Consider the following 18,573-nt stretch of genomic DNA (forward strand, 5'->3'; position numbering starts at 1 on the left):
CTCTCCTGCAGTGTTATGTTGACTTCTCCTTCTAACAACAGCTCTGCCATGGCCAAGGCCTTTACCAACAAGGTCCCACCAGACAAGACCTTTCCTTCTGCACCTTGTAGCCTGCTGGACATCTGCTGGAAGCTGCTGGAGGAACTGGTGACCCAGGACGGTCCCATCAGCATCAGCAGGTCTGAGCTGTGGTTCTTCCCATGGCAGCTCCACTGTCTCAGTGGCTGACAAAAGCTCAATTCTGGCTAACCTGAGCAGGTCCAACATGAACAGCACATTGAAGAGTTTGTCTCCTGTCCTGCATTCCCGATGGAGAATGCCTGCTCTGGTGCTTGGGAATTGAGCCTGGTGCCTCTCCCACAGAGGAGGAAAACAACCCCATGTGCAACTGAGAACACAGACCAGCGTATTTGCTTTCCCTGGACGAGTCTTTTTGCGTCCACACACCGCAAACTAAAGACCAGAGCAACTTCCTGATGTCTCCGTCTCCATGAGTAATTGGGTCCTGCTGGCTCAGGAGGAGCAGTGCACAGGAGAGCTCTAGGCTGTTCTTGTTCTGCTTCTGAAGCCTGGGAAGGCTCCCAAATCCAGAGCTGAGTCATGGAGACTGAGCCATCAGCAAGCGCGCCAGGGTACAAGTCCAGCAGTGTCCTGTAGATGCCTCAGTTTGAGAAGTCTGGGGCTTCTCTTTGTCTTCTCTTTCATTTGTCCAAGAGCTGGATGTCTGGAGGACAGAGGAACCCCAAGATCCCCAAAGGTTCAAAACATTAGAATCGTAGAATCATAGAATGCTTAAGGTTGGAAGGGACCTCAGAAGTCATCTAGTCGAACCCCCCTGCTCCTTAAGGAAATCTGAAGCAAGTGTCAGTAGTAGGCTTTCATATCTTCTCACTTTGGAAAGTGTGCTATCTCCATTTTCTCCAGGAACTCACCACCGCTTCTCTTGGACAGCACAAAGTTTAAGAGAACCTTCTTTTCAGAGCCAGCTCTCCATGGTGCTCTCTCAGACCTTGGCAGCTTTCTTCTCCACCGTCTTGTACGCCCCCCTCTAGATCACACTGAGCAACATGACTAACACTTCTCCCATGTGGTTCTATCTTTTCTCCCTTCCTTCCCCCTAGGGGAAAACGGAGAGGGAATAGTTTTAATTAACTACACGGTACGTGCACTGTGTTTATCCCGGCTAAGGCAAGGCTGAACAGGCGTGCACCGCGCTTGGCAGGAAAGGTGCTGAGGTTTTGTGGTGCTTCTGAAGTCCTGACCAGCTCATCCTGCAGCAGAGGACTAGGCCCTGAGAAAACTCTCTCTCCTGACTATGCCAAGTCATGGCTCTGGACACAGTTGGAAGGGTGAATTTGTCAACACTTGGCCTCTTTACAGAGCTGCAGAAAGCTATGTCTTTCTGTACTGCGGGAAACTAGACTATAGGAAATCGCCATAGAAATCAGAGGGCTGAAGTGACCATTCTGGCCCCAAGTTAGGATATATTTATTTAGGCACCAGTGCAGGTGTTTACATGATCTTTGGCGTCTCAGGTCCCGTTATAGTCCACAGACCTCATGTTATCCTAGATCCCTACAGCTAGGCAGTGCAGACTACAGCTAGCCTACTTCGTGACAAACCAAACTGCTCTCCTGGCCCCATTAACTTTACTAAGAGACACACATTCAAAAGTCTAAAATAAGCTTATATTATGTTTAAATATAATATAACACATTTATATTCTGTATAAATATAAATGTCCAGGTTCCAGAGGGACCTGGACAGGCTGGTGAGTTGGGCAGAGAGGAACCTCATGAGGTTCAATAAGGACAAGTGCAGGGTCCTGCACCTGGGGAGGAATAACCCCAGGCATCAGGACAGATTAGGGCTCGACCTGCTGGAAAGCACCTCCACGGAGAGGGACCTGGGAGTCCTGGTTGACACCAAGTTAACCATGAGTGAGCAGTGTGCCCTCGTGGCCAAGAAGGCCAATGGGATCCTGGCCTGCATCAGGAGGAGCGTTGCCAGCAGGTCAAGGGAGGTGATTCTGCCCCTCTACTCAGCTCTGGTGAGGCCGCACCTGGAGTACTGTGTGCAGTTCTGGGCTCCCCAGTATAAGAGGGACGTGGAGCTTCTGGAGAGGGTCCAGAGAAGGGCAACCAGGATGATTAAGGGAATGGAACATCTCTCGTATGAAGAGAGGCTGAGTGAGCTGGGCCTGTTTTCTCTGGAGAAGAGACGGCTCAGAGGGGATATGATTAATATGTATAAGTTCAGGAAGGGAGAATGCAGGGAGGAAGGGGACGGCTGTTCTCACTGGTGGCCAGCGACAGGACGAGGGGTAATGGCCACAAGCTGAAGCATAAGAAGTTCCATCTCCAGGTGAGGAGCAACTTCTTTACTGTTAGGGTGACAGAGCAGTAGAACAGGCTGCCCAGGGAGGTTGTGGAGTCTCCTACTCTAGAGGTCTTCAAAACCCGCCTGGATGCCACCCTGTGCCACATGCTGTAGGTGTGCCTGCTTGAGCAGGAAGGTTGGACTAGATGATCTGTAGAGGTCCCTTCCAACCTTAAATATTCTGTGAATTCTGTGAATTCTGTGAATTAAAGATGCCTAGTGCTGAGAACTGTGAGATATTAAATAATAATAATAGTTATAATTTAACTATCATACAAATGAAGAAGCTTTCAAACAGGATGCTATTTAAAGATAGGCCAACGCATGGCAGTTCTGAGTCTTCCTTAGGCCTCAAAACATATCAGCCGAAGGGATCCCTCTCAGTGACACAGAAGGCTACAGATGATATCTGAATCACTATGTTTCTAGTCATCTAGTCCACTCAGATCCACTTGGAAAATTATCCTAAGAGTGTTCTGCACATCTCTAGTGATGGCAAAAAGAGAACAAGCTACTTGCTCAAGACCGAAAGATATCTGGAACTGAACCAGGGATCACTTGAAGCGTAACATCCTTCTGGTGACACAAGACTTTTAAGTACTGAGTGATTTTTATTTCTTTCTCCTTCACCTGGCATTCCTCTTTACAATTTTGCTTCATGACCAGTGGTTAATATTTTCAAGTAGTCCAGCATGTGAGCATCTGCACAAGAAGACATAGCTGAATCTCCTGCCCTGCCTCAAAATATTGTCCACAATATTCAGCATCTCTCTGTGAGACCACATGGGGAACTTTTGGACAGCAGACAAGGAGCTCTGATGGCTGGGGAAGAAGCTCTTGCTGAGACCATCATGTTCTGCAAGTTTGTGAATGAGTCTGCAAAGCTGCTAAGTTCTCCTGGAGATACAACATACATGGATTTCATGGTGTTTATTTTTGTCTAGGGAGTTTAAGTCTCCTTTAGTGGCAGCTTTACAAGTTAATACATGAGTTAAACTTACATTATTGCACTCTAGATCAAAGACTAATATTTCATACCTTCTTCTACAACGTGACAAAGTTCCTGGTGACTTAAGTGGGAGAGAAACTGCGTCCTGGGAGACAAACTTAATTGAGTACAATACCACAGGGCACGTAAAGTAGGACAACGCAGCCTGACCTCATTTTGCCCATACATAACCCTACTGACATCAGTGGGAGCTGCACGCACGCAATCAGGAGATGACATTTGCCCACTCTTGGCTGCTGTAGGACATTCTTTCTCACCTGATAAATGCTATTATTTAATCATGCGATATGAAAGCAAGGGGTGCACCGAATAAAGCTGAGCAAACAGAGCTCAGCTCCATGCCCATTTGAAGTCGTGGAAAGACTCCTGGTGGTTGTTGGATTGGGCCCATGGTACACAGTGATTCATAATGATTTTCCTCAATGAAAGCAACCAGGATGGCTTGTTGTTATTTGTGGGGCCACATGACTCAGTATTTGCAAATATTTGAGTGGCAGATGGACTTTCTGATGCGTGTGAATCCCATAGGTTCCACTAGCTTGAGCACAAACGCTTATTCACACAAACACTGTGCCAGAACAGACTTGTTCAATATTGCACATTTATTACGTTCCTGTTTCTAAGAAAACCCCGTAGAGTAGAAAGGGCTTCATTTGGTCAAACCAGCAAAGCTTGCACCAAGACCAGGCACTATTATTCCAGGAGGGTTGTTCATGAGCAATCCTGAGACTAACATTTACTTTCCTTCATCACAGTCTCATAATTAAAAGCAGTGCTTAGTGCTGTAGGAATGAGGATGGGACTGACTTGCAGAGAAGAAGGCCAGCTGGGCAAGTAATGTCCCTTGGCAAACACCACTGCTGCTGCGTCTGTAAGGAGCAGGCTGGAGCAGCAGAGGCAGAGCTGAGCAGGCCCCACCAAGTCCTGAATTCTGAAGTCGTGATCTCTTAAATACTCTATTATTTCTGTCTCTGGGAATTTTAGAGGTATCTCCCTAATTTTACTGGAACCAGGATTGGATTATTAAACTCAAAGTTCCTGGATTTGCTCTCTTTTTTTTTTTTTTTAAACAGTTAGTCCAGAAAAACAAAATTATTTAAGTGCACCCCAAATGCAAGCTATCAAAGATTGTACTTAAAATTTTCAGCATAAAAAATGTCTGTGGGCCTCATCCTGCTCCCACCAGCATCTGGGAACATCTCATTGTTTTTAAAGATTTGCTTTTTAAAAATCTATTGTTTTTTCATTTCATCCTGCATAGGCCAAGCAGCACATTAACACTGCTCCACTGAAAACTCAAAAATATTCTGTGTGTGGAAAACTGAGCTTTTGAGGGTGAAATTTACACAGGTTATGAGGCAGAAACTGCTGAAGAGAGAATTTCAAAACCTCCAAGAGCTTGGGAAATCTAATGGTCCCTTATGGCTTGCAGTAATGAGTAAAATAAAATGCTCGCTCTGATTTCCTTCCCCTGTAATTGAAATATATGTCATACTGGAGCTGCAAAATTGCTGTCCAATTATCACCAAACTCAGCTGACTTAAATCAGCCTCTTAAACTTTAATATGATGTGAAATGTCCGGGAAGGCCAGTGCAAACACATTTACACCCCAGCAAGATACACTGAGCTCTTCATATGTAGGTTGCAATATTATGTATGTGCATATATACACATATACATATTCATAATACATATATATGCATGTATGCACAAATATGTACACACAGATATAAAAAGATAGAGCTAAGCAAACTGTTATCTATGACAATCTGGCGCCCAGGACCTGAGACACACAGTCTCCTTTAGTGCTTGGCTTGGATTGAAGTTGCCCTATGTTGTAACCATCTTTTTTTGGCATAGCCAAACTTCTTCTCAGCTGGTTCACCTGACACACAAATGTTTTGGTTTGTGCACTGTGTGGCCAGCTAGTCAGATTAGCTAAAAATAAGCATGTAAAAAGTGCCAGACTCATTAGAGTCTCTTCTCACTTTGGCTTTGATTGGGGGAGGCTGGGGAGCACTTCTGACACCCAACATTCAAGTCATCCCTTTCTCTCCCAAAAACACTGACAAATTAGTTTTCTTTGCACATCCACTTAGTATTTCACACATAAATAACACTTGACCTGCACGGCCTTGAAAGTGGGAGCAGGAGGCACCGACCAGCACCCAAAGAGGCACATGCAGAATTCCTGCCTGGCTTGTGCCTCCTGAGCCACCTTACAGAGCTGGGCAGCATGCTAGCTACCAAAATCCCGCTTTAAATACCACAGGACGGGGGGAAACACTAAAGTACTGAAAGTATGTGATAGGAATGCTGCCACATAACAGACATTTCAGGAAGTCTCTGTAATTTCTTTAATTATTCAGACAACAGAGCACAAGGATAATAGCTTCAAGTACATTCTTATACAGTATTTTAACAGTAATAGATATGTATTTAGTCATAAACTATTCTGTAGCCACCACTATGTGTACATTTTATACAAACTATTGCCATACTTGGACCCTGAAAAATGGACTGTGACATCGCCTAGGCTCTTTGCACAAGGTTATGACAGTAGATCTTTCATACGAAAGCTGTAGCTATAGGTTGTACTGGTCCGTCTAACAAAGCACTTCTAACGCCTACAATGGAGGGGTGGTCCAGCCATGACAAGCTGAAGGTATCAGCAAGAGATGTAACAAGTATATGGTGAGAGGGAGGCGTATAGTCATCAGAAACACGTGCAATGAGGAACAGAGCACAGCATTTCCGTACTTGGCAGAACAGGTCGACATCGGTAGAAGACAGCATCTGAGTTCCCCTCTGCTGCAAAGCTCTGAGCTCATCTTGGCCTTTGGGTTACCATAAATGCAGCAATGGCTGCTAGGCTGGGGTCTCTACTGGTGGATATATCCTACCTTTCAAAAGCGTGGGCTCTGATCTAGTAGCTCTTTCTCATCTCAGCTATGAGCTAGACTGAGGCCCCCTGAGAACAAGGTCTTAAGTTGAATTGCAGACATCTCTAAAGACTTCTACCAGGTGAGCTCTGAAGGAGGTGAGCTTTGACATTGAGATTTTCTGACACTAAAGGCCTTATAAAACACCAACTACTGTTCAGAGACACAAGTAAGAGAGCTTAGATGCCCAGACATTGCCACATTAAGGATAAAGTTTTAAAAATTCAGAGACTCATTGGTTTGGAGATCACATTTTTACATGCCCGTGAAACATCCAATACAATCGCCACCGCCTTCATGCACAACCCTACACACACGGCCCCACAGGCCATCCCTTCACAAGGCTGCTCCATCCAGTGGGGTTCCACGTGGGCGCCTGCTCGGCCAGGGCTGCGGTCTCCTCTCACCACTCCAGTATCTCCCAGGCTTCGAGGAGGGAGGGTCACGCCGGGAGCTGGGAACTGGTGGTGGCCATGAGGTCAAAGACCCAGGGCGAGACGTGGCAGTGGGAGGCCCAGGCAACACCGAGCCACCCTCCCAGTGTGGTAGAGCCATGGAGCCAACTGGACAAGCATCCTACACGAGTGGACAGTGGAGGCCAAGAAGAACGTGAGAAGACATTCAAGGAAAGCTCCCTTCCATCACGGTCCTGTCTCAGACACGTGCACAACAATATTTTGCAAACTCTTTTTCTTTTTTAAAAAAAAAAAAAAAAAAAAGAAAAAGAAAGAAAGAAAGAAGGGGAAGATCCCATTTAGGGCAGAGGAGAAAGGAGAGATAACAGAGCACGGCAGAACCTCACTGATGGGCACCTGCAACCGACTCCAGCAAGCAGAGTCCTGCAAAGGGGCCAGGAGGTCACCAGGGCTTCCAAGACACCAAAACACATCTCCAAGACATGCATTAGTAGGTATCTCGGGATGGACTCTGGTGTGTTACAACTAAGCAACATTTCTTGGAATAAATGAGCAAACTTTGTGGCCCTTTTTTGGCAATATACTGTGCTTTTAGTTTTTTTTTTATTTTTGAGGGTGCCTCGCTTTTTTCTCCACTATTTCAAAAGCTACGTCTGCAATCAAGTCATCCAGCAAAATCCAGCACCGGCAGTACAAACTCAGCAAATTCGGTGCCATTTGACCAGATTTGCACCACTAGGAGCTAACAGAAAATGCCGAGACATCGCCATGGGAATGCAGCCACTGGCATGGGCTGCTTCCAAGGGCAAAGACAATTTTGGGCCTACAGGAATCGATGAAGAGACTTCTGCATGGACCTTATGGTGGGCACCGAGGACGTGAGGCCAGATCCCAGTCCGGGCGCTGCAGGACGCTCCTTACAGTTGTTAGTGCGAATGAGTGAGGTTCTACTGTTAGTACAACACGTTTGCCATTAAAAGCAGATGCGACGCACTCGTCTACTCACTAAAGTACCAAAACCAAAAGTCACAAAGCAACACATCTAAAAGGAAATCACGGGCACTCCTTCAGGTATTCTGCTTCATAAACCAATATGCAAAATAGAAAAAAAAAAAAAGAAAAAGGAAAAAGGAAAAAGAAGAAAAAAAAAGAAAAAATGGGATGCACCAGGAACTCTTAGTTATTATATACTAACCAGACTGTGCATGGCACATTTTATTTCTATAAAACTATTAAAACTATTACAAAATATTCAAAAATACATTTTAGTAAATTTACAGCAGTTATTTCTCAATTTATTAATGCAAAACATCCTTTTCTCTCCTCTGTACAAACTACCATCTCCATCGTCACAGAACTGCCGCCGTGTGCGCTTTTTAAAAAATATTATTTTCTAATAAATTTTTTGAAGTTAAAAATAACAAAGTTTCTTGCTGTTTTTGCAAATAAAAAGTTTGTGTAACAGTCTTGACTTCCATGAACGTGGCCAAATGGTGTTTTTACAAAGCAAAATATTTAAGAGACATGGAAAACAATACAGGAAATGACGTTACATTTGAAACTATTTAAATTAAAATAATATATTCTCATATTTTACACTATTTCAAAAAACGAAATGTGATTCAGTTAAGTATTGATCTCTCAAAAAAATCTAATTTACAATTCTGTGTATAAAAATATAATTTACGGACCCCCATGAAGTTTGTCTTTTGTGTTTGCTCGTTTGTTTTAGGCTTGCAGGAATGCAGGAGCAATGTAATGGAGAGATGGGAAAGTACAGAATTTTGCTTTCTGAAAGTCAGGACACACGTGACATGTAGAAAAATAGACTCTGCGCAGTTTCGCTTGGCCTCACAAAATATTTTTTTTTTTCCCCTGTGAGTACAGTTCACATGATAATAAATTATCAAAGAAAAACTATTTAAGGCTCTTGAAGGTCCGGTTCATATCATTTAAAACATCTATTCAAAATACCAAAAGAAATAAATATCCAGGAGAGGAGAAAAAAAAATAAAACAACAAAAAACAATAAAACAAACAAAAAAAACCCAACAAACGAAACGACGAAACAGAAGAACAAATAAAAATATATATATATTTATAAACTAAACAGAACGGAACTTCCCGGGGTCTTTGTCTCCCTTAAAGTCTACTTTGGACTGTCCTACTTTATTATTATTATTTTATTATTATTATCTTTGAGTCTCCATCATCCGCGCTCGCTCTGGGACGCTCGTGGGGTTCTTTTCTTCTTGTTGTTGTTTTCTCCCTCTTTGCTGTCTGGTTCCTCCTTTGGGAGCGGGGTGCGTGGGGGTGCCGGGCGCCCCGCGGCGCTCTCAGCTGGCGGGCGCCGCCATGCCCAGCGGGTGCAGCGCGTCGCTCTCCAGCACCCAGCTGCCGATGTGGTAGAGGAGGCGCGAGTACCAGTGGAGGCCGGCGGCGGGCGGCTCGGCGGCGGCCGCCGCGGGGCCCAGCGCGGCCAGCAGCCCGTGGGCCAGGCGGAAGGGCGCGAAGGCCCAGTGGGCCCAGCCGTGCTCCTCGATGACGGCGTAGCAGGAGGCCAGCACGCGGTCGATGAGGATGGTGCCCTGGGCGGTGAGCGGCGCGTAGGCGCCCGACGCCTCCTCCTGCAGCTGCACGCGGTGCACAGCGGCCGGCAGCAGGCGCCGCCCGCCCTCGCCCAGCACGTAGACGCGCTGGCCGGGCCGCACGCGGCTCGCAAAGAGCGCCCGGCTCCGCGGCGCCGCCGCCGCCTCCGACCCGTTGTGCTGGGGTGCCACGAAGAGCAGGTGGGCGGCCGTGAGCAGCAGCCGCGCCGGCGGCTGCCGCGTCTCGATGGCGTAGAAGAGCTTGGGCGAGCCGTCCTCGCGGTCCAGGAAGGCCAGGAAGTCGCTGTAGAGCAGGCGGCCCTGCGCGTCGGCCGCCAGCACGCGGTCCCCGGGGCTCAGGTCCTTCACCAGCTTGGTGCCGCCATGCTCCAGGTGCACCACGGCCGAGCCAGGGAAGCAGCCGCCGGACTTGGCCGCCACCGAGTTCTCTGTGCAAGGAGAGAGGCACAGGGTGTTAGCACCGGGCTGCCCGCCTGGCCCCACCATGCTGACCCCAAAATGTTCCTCAGGCCTTCCCACCGGTGTCCTCCCGTCAAATGATGGCCATGACCTGACCCCATAAGGGAACCGAGCACAATAGCCCAGCTATTCCAGGGCTATTCCAGAATAACTCGTCAGTCGGTCCCCATTTGTCCTGCGTCTGACACATGGCACTAGATTAACTCACCGAGGAAGCGGAAAAGTTGTGCAGGAACAAGGCTTCCCTTTCCCTGGGAAAACAGCCTACGGCAGCCTGCACAGTGGCTGTTCCAACCCGCACCATCTTCCTGCTCCCTATAAAACCATCTCCTGCACTTCTCCCATCCTGCTCGGAGCAGGTGCCTCGTGACTGCATCAGGCCTGAGCATCCTTTAGCACAACAAATGCAAAGTTGCTGGAGCTCCTAAATGGCAGAACTTCTAAAGCTCATAAGGCCACAGGACTTCCATAGCCTAAATCTATTGTGCATTCCCTATGGAAATGTAGGTTCGCCTACATTTCATCTGTTTGCCTGTGTTTTGATTAGAAAGGATCATTGCCATTTCCTAGAGTTGCTTCCCCTAGGGAATCCTGCTTGTTCCCTTTTCCCCCTTTTTCTGCCTGTCAGGTTATAGCCCATGGTATTTCATGGCATCCTGCATCTTTGCTACAGTCACTAGGACTAGGATCCCTCCCTGGCCTTCGCTTGGCCTCTCCCTGTTCCTCTGCCTGCCGGTTTAGGGCCCTAGCAATTTATCTCCTCACGGCAGTCAGGTTTTATATTTTGCCTCTGTGGCTGGTCCTGCAGCTATTATGATTTAAATAAACACTTGGAGTGTCTCCTAATGACTTGCTCAGGAAGGGCAGGAAGGGCGAAAATTAGAACGTTATTGATTTGCTAACGACTTTATCACTTCTCCCGCAGAACTGCAACAGCCAGATCTTGCCGGCCTCTTCAGGGAGGACATGGCAACAAACAAGCTATGTGCTTTATGCGGAGCCCCTCACCAGCAAACTACACCTTCGGACAAGCCCCAAGCAAAGGGCTGGCTTGAGCTTTGTTTGCATATTCAGGGGCTTGATGAATAGATCTAGTAGTGTAGCAGCTCTACAAACATGCCAGTGAATTGGCAGAGGTGTGAAAATCTGCTGCTTTGAGCAGTGCTTGTTTGGGTTCTCTAATTAAAATCCAATAAAGGATCAGCATTGTCATTCTGATTCTTGTAATAAATGCAGACACTCTTGGAAGAGAGGACACTTCCATTTTTTTCCCAGCTTCTTTGCCCCCCTGTTCTCCCCCTCCCTATTTGTTCAGGTGCAGAAACCCTATGTGCCAATTCACACACATACTCTCCAAAAAACCCAGGACCTTCCAAGCACTATTTGCACAGCAGAGCCACTTTTCCAAGGCACTCAAGATGTGTATTTGAATTTTAAATGTAGAAGCTTGCTCTAAATACTCGCTGTAGCGCATTATCAATGTCCCTTTTACCACCCCTGCCTCTCCCTCCTCTGTCCCGATGACAATAATTCAGGCCTTGGGGGAACTCTTCCCTGCATTCCAGTCGCCGGGATCATACTTTTTGCAAATAGAGATCTAGATAAAGAATCTTCCTGCCTGGAATTATAGGGTTTAATCTTCTCATAAGATGCTCTGTCATGAAACGAGGGTTGGCCAATTTGAAGTCAGGCTGAGCCGGGGGAATTTGAGCCTGCTCTCTTGAAACCCGCCTGGTACAGTCACACGACCCTGCCTGACATGCACTAAATATTACCCCTGAAGTCCGTGTGTGCGGAATTTCAATGAGTAGATTGGAATTACTCCTATCCCGTTCAAGACACATAGAGCTGGATTATGTTGTCCGCCCACAAGAAGGTTTTTGTGCATCAGTCAGACACCTTGAGCTAAAGCCTGGCCTTGGTATTGAAAGGGATGTTTGGTATCACTGCAAGTTTGTTGGCTTTGCAGAACCTCCTTTGGAGCTGGGAAGGACGGGGAAGACTTAATAAAAGTAGTATTGGGATCCTAGGATAAAGTCAATGTGGGGCAGGAGAGGTGCTACCCTGGGTAGCTCCAGGCTAGATCCTGGGAAAGGGAAGGAAAGGGAAGGGTAGGGAAGAGAAGGCAAAGGAAGGATGGGGCTCTTGTTGTAAACAGGCAGGGTAAGGCCCCACCGCTGGTTTCACTGATGCAGGGCTACTGGTTTCAAGGAAAATGGGTATATTTAGAGTGAGCTCGTTATTTTCTTTTGCAGCCAAGTGTTTCCTTGCCATTTGTGGCAAGGAAAGGCAACATGACTTTGCTAAAAAAAGCTGCTGTTGAAATAAGGGTTAGCAGCCGTGCAGCAAACATGCGGGAGGCAGGGAAGCCCGGCTGGCCCTCGCCAAGGGTTTTGCCTAATAAATAAATAAATAAAATAAAATAAAATAAAATAAATAAATAAAGTGTCAAGTTGGGCCAGGAAAAAAAAAAAAAAAAAGAGCTCTGCACGTTGGCGCTTTCTCACGAGCGAGCTGTTCCCGGGTTGAGACAGCGTGTGGCGTTGTAAGCACAGGGCAGGGGAAGGGGGGAAATATCTTCTCTCTGTCTATCTGTATCTGGGAATTTCCTAGCGGCTGCCGGGGGCGCAGGCAGCGCGGTATTTATTTATTTTCCCGGCCCGCGCTGGCTCCTGGCTTAGCGGGCGCAAGGGAGGCGACCTATCCTACCTCCTTTTTTTCTTTTCTTTTCTTTTCTTTTCTTTTCTTTTCTTTTCTTTTCTTTTCTTTTCTTTTCTTTTCTTTTCTTTTCTTTTCTTTTCTTTTCTTTTCTTTNTCTTTTCTTTTCTTTTCTTTTCTTTTCTTTTCTTTTCTTTTCTTTTCTTTTCTTTTCTTTTCTTTTCTTTTCTTTTCTTTTCTTTTCTTTTCTTTCCCTCTCCTCCTATCTCTTTCATCTCTCTCCCTTTCCTTCCCCTCTCCCTCCGCTCCCGACGCTCCCCGGCGGAGGGGCAGGACGCGCGCGGACGGGGCGGGCAGGGCCGGCGGGGAGCAGGGCCGGGACGCGGGGGGCGCGCGGTGCTTTCGAGGGGCCCGTCGCTCCTTACCTGCTTTCACGGAGCAATGGATGTGCGCCTTGGACTCGTAGTAGACCCAGTCGAAGCCGGCCTCGACGGCGAGGCGGGCCAACATGCCGTACTTGCTGCGGTCGCGGTCCGACGTGGTGATGTCCACGGCGCGGCCCTCGTAGTGCAGCGACTCCTCGGAGTGGTGGCCGTCCTCGTCCCAGCCCTCGGTGACCCGCAGCTTCACCCCGGGCCACTGGTTCATCACGGAGATGGCCAGCGCGTTGAGCTTGTCCTTGCAGCGCTGCGGGGACACGCATGGACAGGGTGTTGCGGGGGGGTCTGCGGTGACCCCCGGCACCCCGTTCCCGACGGGGGACCCCAGCACCCTCCGCCCTCCAACAACTATCTCCCCCCCACAGCCCAGGCATCTTCTACGAGGGTGCGGAGGGTAGGAGGGGAGGAAGGTGAGGAGGAGGAGGGCGAAACCAGGGGCCGCAAATCTCCCCGGCAGCGGAGCCGCCCTCGCCACGGGCACCTGCCTGGGGGAACGGGGGGTTCCCCCCGCCAACACCCCCATAAACAGCTGTGGGGCGGCAGCTGCAGAGCCCAAGTAGGGCCGGGCCCTTCCTGGAGCGGAGCAGAACAGGCACCCTCGGTGTGTCCCTCATCCCCACCCTGCGAATGTTCCCTGCTTAATGTAGCTCTCGAGGGACAGAGGAAAAGCGAGGGAGGACCGAGTTAGCGGGGCTGGAGACTGTGCGGGTTTGGGGAGCCTTACAGGGAGAGAAACTCCACGGGAAACACCCCACAGGGTTTTCCTTCCTCTCGGCCTGCTCCCCAGCTTTGCTTAGAGCTCGGATGCACCTCTCACCACCAGGCTCTGCTGGGTGAGGGGCTTCTAAGAGCTTTGGACGAATTAAAGAGTGGGAGGTGGGACAGACCCGGGCAGGAAAAGGGGAAGCCGAAGTCATGCGAAGAGGAGAGCTCTAAATAAAATCCCAAAACTTTGCGGTTATTCGCATCTCGAGAAGAAATCAGGTCTCCTTGGAGACACACAGGTTGCAGGAGAGAAAGGACACACAACTCACAGGGGTCCCGATATAGGGGGTGAACACCGAATGTCTGGGGGGTATAGTCAGAAAAATACACGTTCCTAGCTTCCCTTCCCTGCTATCCTGAGAGGAAAATAACCCCGGGATACACAAGAAACAGCTCATTTGATGCAGCTGAAAAATACCAGCGCGGAGCAAAGCTGCAGCAAGGTGCAGCGAGGTGCTGCTGCCCTCCCTTCGCTGCTCCCTGACTTGGCCTTCTGCAGGACTAGTGTCCCCCTCCCCAGGTCATCCCTGGGCAAAACGAGCCCCAGGATTTGGGGGACCCCCAGCTTCTCGGAGCTCCGGAGAGGGCGAGACCCTCTCGTTAGCCCCACAGCTCCAGGGCTGCGACAAGGTCGCTCCAACCCCCGTCCCCGCAGAGCAGCCATAAAGCGCCATCCTATTGATACATATAGAGATATCCATACATATATACACACACATACACATAAAGCAATCGCCAGGTCCCTTTGGACTCCGCGGCCTGCAGCCTGTGGCGGCTCCAGGGCTTTATGGAAAGTGTTCGCGTTGCAGCACCGAAGTTCCCGGCAGGAAAGCCGCACGGCATAAGGAAGTCGAGTCTGTAAATAGATAATTCCCCCCGTCTGCACGTAAATAACGCCGCTTTAGGGGCAGAGGGGCGAAGCAGCAGGCGCCTCAGCTGCTGCTACGAGCAAAGCCCAGCGCTGCAGCGCAATTTCCAGCGCGGCCGCGTTGCCACTGGGGAAAGAGGCAGCGGGGAGGGCGCGGGGGCAGGAGAAAAGGGAGAGAACCGGCCTCCTAAAGCACTTTCCTCTCCTTTATACCGGCTGAGCGGGATTGTCAGAGTCAAAAGCCGTGAAGCCCAGACTATTTATTAATTCATCGGGTCGTGTGCCACAAATCAAGCCCAATTCTGCTCAGCCACCGTGAAGCTCAGCAGGGCTGCCCGCGCTCGCGCTTTGTGCGGAGGCAGAGCTGTTCAACAAGCCCTCTCCTGCCAGCTCCTAATCTCCTCACAAATGAATTGCTTGAAGGAAACACTTAACAGGTACCTGTCAGTGTAAACAACCTGGTGGGCTTCCTAAATGCCAAGCTGATCCCTAAATTCCTCTCAGCGCGCACCGCCGGTGTGCCGGCATTACGCGCCGGGGCTGTTTTATTCCATACAAATTCCAGCTTTATCATAGTGCCCCGGCCTCCTTATCTGTGCCCCAGATCCAGCCAATGGCCGGCCCGAGGGGGAGGAAGGGGGAGCCCTTAGCAAACTGCTCTTGTCACCTGCAAGGTGGAGAACCTGACTTACCGAGCAATGTTTGCAGGGCTTTTTTTTTTTCTGCCCCAAAAAGTTAATATTAACCAGCGACTAATGCATCCGGCAGCTACTCCGCGCGTTTAACAACCCGCGGGAGGGAAGGATCCCTCCGTGCTCGAGGGGCCGGCGCAGCGGGCGCGCAAAGGCGGCGGTGCAGCCGAGGGAGCCGCGCGCCCCTCTCCGCGGCCTCGGGGCTGCGGAGCCCGCGCGCCGACCTTGCTGTCCCCTTGTCGCCCGGGGTCCCCGACGGGCCTCTGCGCCTCACCCTTTGTGGGGACGGCGACAGGCACTGGAGGAAGGGGAAAAAAAAAAAGATAAAAAAAAAAGTATTTGTTTTCGTTCCGTGCGGCTGAGGGAAGTTGACAGAAGGTCACAAGTTCACACGCTGCCGCCTAACGCGGCCGGCGCAGCGCCGCGCAAGGGCCTCGCTCCCCACGCTGCGCCGCGCAAAGACTCCGCGCCCTGCGCAGCGCCCCGCAAGGGTCCCTCTCCCTACGCGGCGGGGCGCAGACTCCGCTCCCCGCGCAGAGCCGCGCAAGGGCCGCGCTCCCCGCGCAGAGCCGCGCAAAGACTCCGCTCCCCGCGCAGCGCCGCGCAGCGCCGCGCTCCCACCTGGCGCCGCCGCCGCTTCTCCCCGCGCACCCGCGCAGGGCTGCGGCCGCCCCGGCGCGCGGCGGCTGCAGAGGACACGGCGCTGCAACCCGAGCCGCGGCGCGATCGATACCCGCGAGGAGTTAAGTGGAGCTGAAAACGCGAGTCTGGCCCCGAGCCGCGGGGCTGCGCGCGGGGCCCCGCGGAGAAGCCTCCGCGCCCGCGCAGGCGGCGGCGACAGGCGCGACTCGCCGGCCCAGGCGCCGCTCCGAGGAAGGCGCAGATTTAAGGTGGTCGGAGGAGATGGTGGCGGCGGCGCCGGCTCCCCGCGACCCCCGCGACGCCGAGGCCGAGACAGCGGGGAGAGTTTGGGAAATTCCCAACGCCCCCCCCGCCCCCCCGGCCCCCCGGCCCCACTCTCCGCCTAGTCCTTCCCGGCGAGGTGGGGCTTAAATGTATTAATATTAAAAAAGCGCCGTTGACCTATATTTGGAGGAAACCCATTTCCAGTGGCTAGATTGCATGTAGTTTCAGAAACTCCGGGATTGGCAGAGCAATTGACTTCCCCGAGCTCTCTGGTGAGCATGAATAATCATTACGAGGTGACTCTCTGAGAGGGTTTCTTTTCCTTTCCTCTATTTCTTTCCTTATTTTTTTTATGCATAAAATGGTTCCGCAATCCGATTCCACCCGAAATCCAATATTTACCCAGTTGTAAAACCTTGTGCCATCAGATTTTTTAAAGCAGAAGGTGATGCAATGCTGATAAGTTGCAAGTCCCTCCCCTATGGAAGTACCAGAGCACTGGCGGCGAGCATCCTTAAAGAAATATCAATATATTTACGCTCTGACGGGCACAATCGCAAATGACGGTATTGCAATACGAGCTATATAATACGGAATCAGGAGAGGAAGGGTCGATCCGGCTTCAGCTGCCTTTTGTGAGTGCGCGACTGCATGCCTACTAAATTTAGAATATGCTCGCGAGGAAAAGAATCATAGTAATAATGAAGGCGAAAATGAAATGCGGGGAAAAAAAAAAAAAAAAAAAGAGAGAGAGAGAAAGAGAAAGAGAGAGCAAATCAAATATAAAGTCAGCAGCTGCATCACCCGAGGACCACGCTGGTAACAAGGAGTGAGTGGCCTGGCGGTCGCCGTGCACTCGGGGTCCTCTGAGCTGCCCGCAATTCGTTTGATCAAAGTGCATCCTTGGGGACAAACGCAAACAGCAATCGCTAGCCAAGTTACAGGGAACGCCATGGCACGGTTATGACTGTAAGTATTACACAGATTCCCCCACCAAATACATAGATAGAGATACAGATATAGATAGATAGCTCCAGCCCCTGCGAACTTGTGGGGATTTACATTCAATGGGGGAACTAGCCGAGTTTGGGGGGCAGGAGGAGGAGGGGGAGAGGGAAAGGGGGATCTCTCAAAAATACTAAGACAGATGCGTCCTTTAGGGTTGTTCAGAGAGGTTAACAAACACAAATACAGGTATCTCCGTGGCTCTACCTGAGTCATCAGTCTGTCAGCTCCCGTGTTCTCTTCATCCTTAAAAATAATGTCAGGGTTGTAATTTGGGGTTAGTTCTTTAAATCTCTCGGAGTTTCTTGTGATCTTCCCTTCATATCTTCCACTGGCCCCTAGGGTCTTCTCTGCCACATTGGGAATAAACTGCTTATAGGCTAAAGGGGTCAGCTTTTTGGGGTGCCTCCTTTTTCCAATGCCCCTGCCTGGTCCACAAGTCAGCCCAGAGGAGACTAAAAGAGCGCAGACGAAGCCCACCAAGAGAATTCTTGTCAACAGCAGCATTTCGTCCATTGAATCCAATTACTTCAAAGCTCTCTGTGCCTATCCCTGGCTGTCTCTCTAGAGCTCTCTCGCCTCCTATGTCCTTGTCTGCTTTCTGAATCGTGTACTATCCACCGATCCCTAGCAAGACAGGTGCTGGAATGGCAGCCTTTAGGTCGCTGATAACGGAACACATCGGAGTTTGGTCGCGAGACAGCGATCGAGAGACAAAAAAAAGGGTCTGATTTTAATGGTAGCAAAGCAAGACGCTTGTGAGAGGAGTCTGCCTTTAGTTCTATATTATAGCTGCCAGGGCCGAGTGCTGATTGGCCAAGGCGAGACAAGCTCCTCTTCTGATGTTTTAACCCTCAAAAAGGCAACAAATTCTTGAAAGATTTTTTTTCCCTCCTTTTACCTGAAGGGCTTGGAGCTGAAAGGGGTGGGGATTGCGCTTTCTTGGGATAACATCAATTACACGCTGTTTTTTCTTTCTTTCTTTTTCTTTCTTTTTTTTTTTTTTAAACTTTTCTTGGCAGAAGGGTACATTTGTCAGCAAGAGTAACAGATGCCTCTGCGGAGGGAATAACAATAATAAAAAAAGGAAAGATTAGCAGGCTACCTCAGTGCAAGTCGAGTTTCTAAGGGCAGTTGCAACTAAATAAATTGGGGCATTATCAGTAGCCGGGTAGATTTGGGGGGGGGGGGGGGGAAAAAAAAAAACGGGGGGGGGGGGGGGGGGGGGGGGTGGGGGGGGGGGGGGGGGGGGGGGGGAATATGAAAGTCCGAGGTGGGGGGTGAGATGGGGGGCACCCATGTAAGAATGAACCCACCTAAGTGGCTTCCTAACAGGTTTCTCCCCACTGCAGAGGGACATTGCTCCCTCCTAGAGACCTGCGTTTCCAAACGCCCTCGCCTTTTAGCTGATAAAGGGCTGCTTT

The 18,573-nt window shown here is 49.9% G+C and overlaps 1 protein-coding gene across 1 annotated transcript; it reads right to left on the reverse strand.

Annotated features, from left to right (window-relative positions):
* Positions 1-8,805: 8,805 nt before the first annotated feature.
* SHH (sonic hedgehog) lies at positions 8,806-17,881 on the reverse strand. The gene is made up of 3 exons (XM_026052986.1): positions 17,357-17,881; positions 12,899-13,160; positions 8,806-9,784 (listed from the first exon to the last, which is right to left on the reverse strand). Exons 1-3 carry the CDS (start codon positions 17,663-17,665, stop codon positions 9,084-9,086), a joined length of 1,272 nt encoding a protein of 423 aa, XP_025908771.1. The 5' UTR covers positions 17,666-17,881; the 3' UTR covers positions 8,806-9,083.
* Between the last annotated feature and the right edge of the window lie 692 nt (positions 17,882-18,573).

The sequence above is a fragment of the Nothoprocta perdicaria genome, unplaced genomic scaffold (genome assembly GCF_003342845.1).
Source record: "Nothoprocta perdicaria isolate Ctin4 unplaced genomic scaffold, notPer1 scaffold_95, whole genome shotgun sequence".
Taxonomy (NCBI): Eukaryota; Metazoa; Chordata; class Aves; order Tinamiformes; family Tinamidae; genus Nothoprocta; species Nothoprocta perdicaria.